This window comes from Brassica napus, chromosome C4 (genome assembly GCF_020379485.1).
Source record: "Brassica napus cultivar Da-Ae chromosome C4, Da-Ae, whole genome shotgun sequence".
NCBI classification, from domain to species: Eukaryota; Viridiplantae; Streptophyta; class Magnoliopsida; order Brassicales; family Brassicaceae; genus Brassica; species Brassica napus.
In genome coordinates, this window is record NC_063447.1 from 31575474 (window position 1) to 31584794 (window position 9321).

The window sequence follows — 9321 nt, forward strand, 5'->3', positions numbered from 1 at the left end:
ATCCAGCTATTTTTCCAACAAATTCTCTATATACAAATATGGATCATCTTTTCTTGAGAGCTCTCCCGCAATTAGAGGATCACCAGTTTGCATGGATACTATGGTATATTTGGAAAGGACGGAATAATAAAGGTTTTAGCAATTTGGATATAGATCTTAGGGATACGCTTAAATTGGCAGAAAAGAAATCAACACTTTGGGCGGAAGCGCATATAGTAAAAGAACAGAGAACGGTATCACAAGCCGATGTTATGTCTTTACCGGAGATTCAAGGTCGATGGTGTTTCACAAATGGTTCTTGGAAGGAAAATGATAATTTTTCTGGACAGGGTTGGTTCAGTACTTTAGAAGGGTTTTTCGGGTTGATGGGGGCAAGGAATGTTTGGACTAGTCTTTCGCCTCTCCATGCAGAGATGGAAGCATTACTCTGGGCAATGGAATGTATGAGGAATTTACGTCAATTTCAGTTCACGTTTGCTACGGATTGTTCACAATTGGTGAAGATGGTTTCGGAACCAGAAGAATGGCCAGCGTTTGCAAGTTATTTGGAAGATATTAAAGTCCTGAAAGAAAGTTTCCTCCAATCAGAGATCGTTCATGTACCACGAACGCAAAATTCAAAGGCGGACAGCCTAGCACGCAGTGCTAGGAAGCAACCGTCTTTTGTCGTTCACATGGATCAATATACTCCGATTTGGTTTACAGAGTCTGTATGAGTCTGTATAAGTTGATGACAAAAAAAAAAATATTAAATTTTATTACATTATATTAATAATTTTGGCACATGATCTCATATGAAAAAAGTTGTGATATATGAGTTATCTTAACTACCAAATTCCTAATACTTACATAAATACTTATTTATTGTTATCTTTATATATAAAGAAGACTTCTTCCCTTCTTCTGACAAGTGGCAGGGGGAAATTTTGACACCTGTCCCAAAAAAAAACTTCAACAAACCGTGATAAGTTAAACAAATATTTTAACAAAACAATACAAAAGATATTCACAAAAACTTCAACAGACCGTGATGAGTTAAACATATATTTTAACAATACAATACAAAAGATATTCACAAGCCCGTGATGAATTAAAAAAACATATATTACGAGAGACATGGAGATTAAGGGGATGTCGAGCCTGACATAAAAAAAAAACTCCTGCTGAATTAAAAAAAACAAATATTACGAGAGAGAGGGAGATTAAGAGGATGTCGAGCCAGACACAAAAAAAACTTACGAGAGACATGGAGATCAAGGGGATCTCCAGCCAGACATGCTTCTTCTTCATTTCTCCGATTAGGTTTGTATTCAATCAGAGAGGAGGTAGAGATTCTAATTCCTGGGTATGGAGAGGTTTATGTGGATCTCAGGCATGCTTCTTCTTTGTCTCTCCGATTACGGTTGTATTCGATCAGGTAGAAGATAGAGATTCTAACTCATGGGTAATTACTTTGATTGTGATCGCGGATTCTCTCATCTCACTGTTTTTCTTCTTTTGCTTCTCCGATTAGGTCAAGATTCGGCCTCCAGAATCAAGGCTTGGCTGAGTAACAGTTGAAGAGACTTGAAATTTAGGGTATCACGGCTTATCAGCCTCCACCATATCTTCCCCTGCCTCCACGCCTTTGAACCCTATCTCCAGACCACATCTGTGTGATGTTGGGCTTTTGTTATTTCTCAAAGCCCAATTTAATTCTGTGTCCCTCTTCTTCCTCTCCAAGTCTCTGTTGCCAACGGTTAGTAACGCTTCTTCATTCACCATTCAAAACCTGCTGTAATGATCGCAATTACCACCATTAAACACTCTCTTCACTCCTCTGAATTTATGTCATTATACATATTTCTATGGTAACGTATTAAACTTAGGCTATATATAATGCAGGATGTAGGATATGTTAATCTTCGCTCACAACAATTTCTTCAAAACTTCTGATTTAAACCTCAGCTTCTTCAATGGCCATCTCACGTATCCTTCTAAGTGATTTGAAAGCCGGCCGGTGCTCTAACAAAGTGGAGATGCGTTTGCTCCGATCCTGGAAAGCCCGTAATGTGAAGAAAGGGGGAGAACTAATGTGGATCGATTTACTCTTTGTCGACGAGAAGGTTATACCTGTTAATCCTTTGCTCTATATATCATTTATGTTTATTTAAAAACGTTTGGAACAACTTCTGATGAACTTACACTTCCAATTTAGTCTACGCTTATCCACGGCACTATTAACTCTCACCGTTTGAAGAAGTACGGAGACCAGTTCTCTGAAGGTTCACTCCATTCGATGAGTGGGTTCGACGTAACAAGGAGTCCCAACAACTTCAAGATCTCAGACTTCCCTCTTGCTATCCGTTTCAACGATCACACTGCCTTTGAGCTGTTGACGGATTCAGTTAACCCTATACCTGATGAAATGTTTAGGTTCCGCACACATCAGCAACTATTAGCATTGGCTAATACGGGCACTCACCTGCCAGGTTTCTTTTTCGAATTTTACCACACACATTACCAGATAGACTTATAATCTATGAACGTTGTGTTTAAATTATATCTGTAGACCTTATTGGAGAGTTAGCATCAATAAGAAGCACTTTTAATGACAATCTCCAAGGGAACCAGCGCGTAATGGTAACACTCCAGATGGAAGGGTAATTTCAAAACCTCTGAACTGAGATATTGGCACATCGTTTATCAGTTAACAACTGTCTATTTTGCAGGGATCTCTCTATCTGCCTAAGTTTATTTGATGGCTTGGGATATGATTTTCATAAAAAATTCACCAATTTTGGAGGCGAGCCAAGGGTTGTTGTAGCCACATGCGTCAATCCTAAAATCGTTGGAGGTTTGTGTTCTTTTCCCAACAAGACACAACTCAGAGAGGACTATAGGTTGTTTATATGTATGAACAGTTGAATTTCCATCCTGCAGGCCGATTATTTGCAAATGGCACGTCTGGGACTCGCATCTATTTTGACAAGGAAACATCTGCAGGCCTGTCTTATTATGAGAAGTTAGTTACAGCGAACAATTATATTCTGCATTCTGCTTCCAGTAATTACTTACAGTACTTATTAACTAATTTACTAATGGTTGTAAAACGAATTAGATTGGCTACTGATGGCTCAGGATCAGAAAAGAACCCAACAAAGATGCTTCACGCGCAGAAAGTTGAAACTCTCACCGTTTCAGAGCTGAATGAATATGTCATCACAGGAGAACCTCAGGTGTTATGCTTTTCTATTTATTAACTTAGCACATCACTTGCTTGATATATAATGATATTTTGTTGTTGTGAATGGTGAGAATAGATAATAGACTTCCTATGCACCGGCAAACTAACGGGAGTTCAAGCTGAGAAAGGGTGGTGTTACATTGGCTGCGCTAGGTGCGCTAAAAAGCTCTTGCGTGGGGAATCATCGTTCACATGCCCTGCGTGTGCTAATCCAAATGCTGTCGCTTCACTCAGGTAGCCATCCGGTGGATTAACAAATTATTTCAGTTACATATGGTTGATCAAACAGCCAATATATTTTGCCCGAACATAGCCATTGAACTTAGGCTCTTGATCTTAGAATGTTAAACGGTTATGTGTGTCAGGTACCGTGTCGAGTTGTCCATCTCAGATGGAACCGAGGAGGCTGTCTTCGTTGCTTTCGATGAGGAGATGAGCAAGATCACCAAATTCAGCGCTTCTGCGGTTGGGGAACTCATGGTATGGTTACATAACTCCAAACATCTTCAACTGTTGTCTGAATTTAAGAGACACGTACATACTCCAATTTCAGGGTGGAAGTTTTGATGACCAGCAGGCTAGCGATGTCCCAACTGTCATCACTGATTTAGTCGGGAATACTTACACTTTTCAGTTGAAGTTGACCGACTTTAATTTCAGTCCGAAGCATCAGACATTCACAATATCAAGAATCTTTACTGATCGTCGAGAGGCCCCCATTCCTGTTTTTGATGGTGAAGTAAGTATCTAGAATTTTGTGTGTTAACTAATGAGCATACTCATTTTTGGTACTCAATTCACTTCAACAGGGAGGAGATGATGGGTCTATCACCAACTCACAGGGAGACATCTCACTTGGCTCCACCTCAGCTGAAGTAGTCAACAACAATGAGAAGGAGACATCGCCTCTTGGTGTGCCAGCATTGGGTGAACTCCAACAGGTGGATAAATGCACAACCAAGGATCGTAAGCTCGAGATGAGTGAGCCTACTGCTAAGAAGGCCCGCTCCGATTAGATGAATATGAGAGTATTTTAAAGTTATCATGCTGTCGTTTTTTTCAAATAATGGTTTTGTTTTTGGTTGTAAGGTACTTTAACGTTATCTGGTTTCACTTATAGTCGTATCATATCAATGTTTCCTGATTTAAAAGTCTTATAGTTTCGTATTTAATAATGTCAAATCATCCCCTTGCGCAAGCAATATCTCATGGATTAACAAAAATCACTGGATATAATTGAAATGTGCATTATGTTAGTCCATATGAAACTATTTTGAGTTCCTTCAGTCCATCTTCTTGGTGTATGTATAGACATAGAACAGAAGACCGACAACATTTTCATCTTTCAGCATAACTTCCTCAGCTTATTCCCTCTCTGTTTTTTCTTCGAGCTCCCCTGTTTTGTCATGGTTCCACTTAACGATTCTCATGCATCAAGTATTCATACAGCTAATAAAACTTGCCATAATATGTTCATATGCTAATCAAACAATATACATTCCTCAATCATCACTTTCAGATAATGGTGCATGCTCTGGTGGAAATATATCGGGGTTTGCTACTACATAATTATTCTATTTTTGTCTGATTTAAATCAAAAACTGTCTGAACATAAATCATTCAACCACATAATATGAAATTTCAATACACAAGCGAGACCATATTTATGAGACCTATTATCTTAAAACATTAAATGTCTACCGTTACACTCCCTAGCAAGGCCTTGAAGTTTGCAGCTAATAATAAGGAAACGTTTGGTACCTTGCCTCCTCGACTCATTAATTGTCCCTTGACCCTCACGAAACAATCATCTTCATTCCTAGGAGTTAAAGAGATTACTCCATAAGCTATACAGTTTCATTTCTGAGCACACACAGAAGGGAAAAACAGAGTTTACCAACATACACTCAACGTCATGGTCAGTAAGGTTCCTCGGACCAACCGTCTTGCACACGGAAGTGAATCTGAGTTAAGTAATCCTACAGATGTGGCTTCTGGATCCATCTCAACATCATCTACAAAGGGAAAGGAGGAAAAGAAAACAGGTCCCTGAACATGATTCTTATTTTTATATACTTATTGCCTTCTAATTGGCAATGTAAGAAACCACTGCAGGCACTGAAGGAAATATATCTGACTTAAGAAAGCCTACAGCTGAGGCGTCAGGGTCAATCTCAACATCCTCTACAAAGGGAAAGAAGAAAAAGAAAGAAGGTCCCTGAACAAAACTTCAATTGTTCCATGCTTAGTAACTTCTAAATGTCAATGTAAGAAATAATGGCAGGCACTAAAGGAGATGATCAAGGGAAGCCATGGTTAGGCACCATAAATCTTCCACCACAGTATCATACCACATTCAGTGATCAACCAGGTTCAGTAAGAGAGAAAGGTATAATGAATTCCTCATTATTTAACTTCAACTATGTCTATTGTTTCTATCTTCTTCACGTTATGGTAACATTATATCTCTAAAACAGTTACCCTTGCAAAAGAATCACGGGACCAACGTCTACAACTACGAGCAGCTAAGCGTCTAAAATGCCCCCATGAAGGCAAGACATATTATGAAAATTACATTCTATCAAAAGGCTTCTACCATGAATTTAAAATATTACAATAAAACACTAACATTTACATTACAGATTCATAAAAACATTGCAATCATACCTAACGTTCTTTTGTTTGGCCTAACCTGCAGGCCCTATGAAAATTACCAATAACAGCGGCCTCAAGGGTACACCAACGACTTCAGGTTCAGCAGTAAAAAAAATCCAATCTCGAGTTTCCAACATGTTGTACTCTACCAAAAAAAAATTGCTCTGTTTGCAGTGCGCCATGCTCCACCTGATAACCAGATAACAGACCCAACAATCCATAATGAAGAGCTAGAAGATCAAACAAGGATAAATAAAGGTACTTCAGAGTTTCAAACTTACAATGGCTAAACACTGTTTTCTAAACTTTACATGTGTCTGTTTTCTTGACACAGAAGTTAGAGCCAAGAAGGCTAGAGCGTTGCGTGTGAAAGTAATGCAATTGAAGAAACACAATCCACGAAGCGAAGCAGCCGGACCGTCAAGAACAAGACAGAGACATCGAGGTACAAAAGCCTACTTACAGTGCGAATTTAAGCATAAATTATACGGCCGCTGAATTATAATCATGAGTGTTCTTTTTCCAGGGAAAAACAAAGCACCTATTGCCAGTAAATATGATATAGTCTCCTGTCCATCCTGCAATGCATTAGTATGGAATGCAGAGGCAGTTGGGAATGAAACACAAAAAGCTCCAAGAAAATTCAGTATCTGCTGTCAGCAAGGACGAGTAAAACTCCCACCTGTACGGGAACCACCCTCCCCACTTAAGGAGCTATTAGAAACACCAAGTTTTCGGCTACAAATCCGGATTGCGAACGGGATGCTTGCTTTCACATCTATGGGTGCTAATATAGATCGGACAGTTACAGGGACTCCTGGAACATTCACCTTTCGAATCAATGGACAGATCATCCATAGAATAGGTTCACTCCTCCCGGAGGATGGAAATGAACCCCAGTTTTTGCAGTTATATATTGTTGACACTGCAAATGAGGTTCAAAACAGGAAAAAGGCAATCACAGGGGGTTCTTCAGAAATTTCCATACCCGATTGTTCAGTTGATAAATATGGTGGATGAACATAACGAGTTAGCAAAGACCTTCAGGAATGCTCGCGACCGTGTCAACTCATCAAACACTGAAGAATTTAGGATCACTTTTGTGAAGCAGAAGCAACGTGGGAGGCAATATGATCTCCCAAGTGCAGATGAGATAGGTGGCCTATTATTTGGTGATCAGTCAGCGAACCCATCAAGTAAAGATCTGGTGGTAGAGTACAGATCCTCAGGCCTTCAACGGATCAGCGACTTGCACCCACTTTACATGACACTGCAGTATCCATTGCTCTTCCCATATGGGGAATCTGGCTATACTGAAAATATCCCTTATCGCGCGACTGAATCATCAACAGTCAAAAGAGAATGTATGACAATGAGAGAGTTCTATGCTTACCAGATCCAAACTCGGCCAACCGAAGGAATGACAATAATCATGTCAGGAAGATTACTACACCAATATATTGTTGATGCCTACATAGCTACTGAGCAAGAAAGGCTACGCTTCCTCAGATTAAACCAAAAAAAGCTACGAGCTGAGTTATACACTAATGTCTGTGACGCTGTCCAAATCGGCGATACTGATGCTAGACAGTTGGGAAAAAGGATAATCTTACCTTCGTCATTCACTGCTGGTCCTCGCTATATGTCAGAGAAGTACCAAGATGCTATGGCAATCTGCAGGTGGTATGGAAACCCAAACTTATTCATAACCGTCACCGCAAACCCCAACTGGGTTGAACTGAAAAATCACCTACAAGCATACGGTGGTGACTCAGCGAATAGTAGACCAGACCTTGAGTGCAGGTTGTTTAAGATAAAGCTAGACGAAATGATGGCAGACTTCAAAGAGGGTGTGTTTTTTCCCAAACCAGCAGCAGGTACAAAATAACTTAACCAACGTTTTCATGATAATGTTAAACACTTATTACTAAACAGGCCTCCTAATTTTTCCCATTCATTTTAAAAATGCAGTTGTCTACACAATTGAGTTTCAAAAACGAGGCCTACCCCATGCCCATATTCTTCTATGGTTTGAAGGACTGAGAGGAGATGTTAGTACTTCCATGATTGACCGGTATATATCCGCTGAACTTCCAAACAAAGAAACTGACGAAGAAGGATTTGCATTAGTCGAGCGACATATGATTCACGGTCCATGTGGTCGTCTACGACCAAACTCACCGTGTATGGAAAGAGGGGAATGCACTAAGAACTATCCAAAACCCTTCTCAGACCATACCAAGATAGACAAATCTGGTTTTGTTGTGTACCGAAGGCGAGCAGATGCATCAGCCTGTGCAGTTAAAGGTGATATCAAAGTGGATAATCGCCATGTAGTTCCTCATAACCTCGCCCTGCTAAAGAAATACCAGGCACACATCAATATTGAGTGGTGTTGCAAAACAAGTGCTATTAAATATCTTTTCAAATACATAACGAAGGGTGCGGATAGAGCAACTATTTTGCTGGAGCAGGCTGGTAAACAGGAACCAAACCTTGATGAGATTACCAGATTTCAAGACTGCCGATACATCTCAGCATGTGAGGCCTCATGGAGGCTGTTCTCCTTCCACATCCACCACAACAAACCATCTGTCGTAAAGCTGCCGCTGCACCTGCCTGGAAAGCACAAACTGGTATATGAGGAAAAAAAGAACTTACAAGATGTTCTCTCAAGGCCTGACGCAGATAGGACAATGCTGACAGCATACTTCGAAGCGAATCAGATCTATGAAGAAGGCAGAGATCTGACTTACATTCAGTTCCCAAGTATGTTCACATACCACTCAAACTCAAAGACATGGACACCTAGGAAGCAAGGCGGTGCTATAGGCAGGGTCGTCTACGTCCACCCATCAGCGGGAGATTTGTATTTCCTAAGTGATACGCCCTAAAATAGGGAAGGATCACTCGACCGGACTAAAGGGATATGAACTCGCCAAAAGGGAGAACTGATGGATTGAACGGTGACACAATGGGTTGCGGATGGCCCAATGATACTACCAGACTTCAGTTGGTGCTTGATATGACTCACAAGTCCACCAAAAGAAGGATTTCTAAACGTTGCCTGATATGACGCACAGGTCCAACGAATTAGAGGCTGTTTACTCAGAGATAACCTCACCAAGAAACAAAGAAGTGTTCTACAAAGAACAAATAGATAAACTCAAATAAAAGGGGGAAAAAGCTTATCTTATTTCGTGGCTCTTAGGCCCTATATATAGGATTACAAGTTGTAGAAATCCAAAGAAGAATGTGCTAAAAACAAGACATGGAAACTAGAAATGAAGACTTTGACTAAAGACCGAAATTAATGATTTTTGTTGAATTCTTTTTCCCATGCACGACCAAGACTTCCTTGCTGACTCCCTCTTGGCATTCTTGATGAGAATGGGCTTGAAATGGACTGAGGAAAGGTCTGGTCGAATTTGGTGTAAAAC

General features: G+C 40.2%; 2 protein-coding genes across 4 annotated transcripts; both read left to right on the forward strand.

Moving 5' to 3' along the window:
- The first annotated feature begins 1081 nt into the window (after window positions 1-1081).
- LOC106418380 lies at window positions 1082-4512 on the forward strand. 3 transcript variants are annotated; one of them, XM_048753706.1, is made up of 13 exons: window positions 1083-1417; window positions 1514-1738; window positions 1885-2105; window positions 2198-2471; window positions 2552-2642; window positions 2712-2836; window positions 2923-3004; window positions 3101-3218; window positions 3303-3460; window positions 3592-3706; window positions 3780-3965; window positions 4036-4138; window positions 4334-4512. In XM_048753706.1, the coding sequence occupies exons 3-13, from the start codon at window positions 1956-1958 to the stop codon at window positions 4384-4386; spliced, it is 1455 nt and encodes a 484-aa protein (XP_048609663.1). In that variant the 5' UTR covers window positions 1083-1417; window positions 1514-1738; window positions 1885-1955; the 3' UTR covers window positions 4387-4512. The 3 variants fall into 3 exon arrangements, with proteins under 3 accessions (XP_013714528.1, XP_048609663.1, XP_013714529.1); XM_013859074.3 differs by having other exon boundaries at window positions 1082-1417; window positions 4036-4512; XM_013859075.3 differs by having other exon boundaries at window positions 1948-2105; window positions 4036-4512.
- Window positions 4513-5141: 629 nt separating this feature from the next.
- Window positions 5142-8775, forward strand: LOC106416818. Its single transcript, XM_048755767.1, has 8 exons — window positions 5142-5271; window positions 5342-5440; window positions 5511-5615; window positions 6056-6139; window positions 6216-6326; window positions 6408-6746; window positions 6829-7758; window positions 7853-8775. The coding sequence occupies exons 1-8, from the start codon at window positions 5142-5144 to the stop codon at window positions 8773-8775; spliced, it is 2721 nt and encodes a 906-aa protein (XP_048611724.1).
- The last annotated feature ends 546 nt before the right edge of the window (window positions 8776-9321 follow it).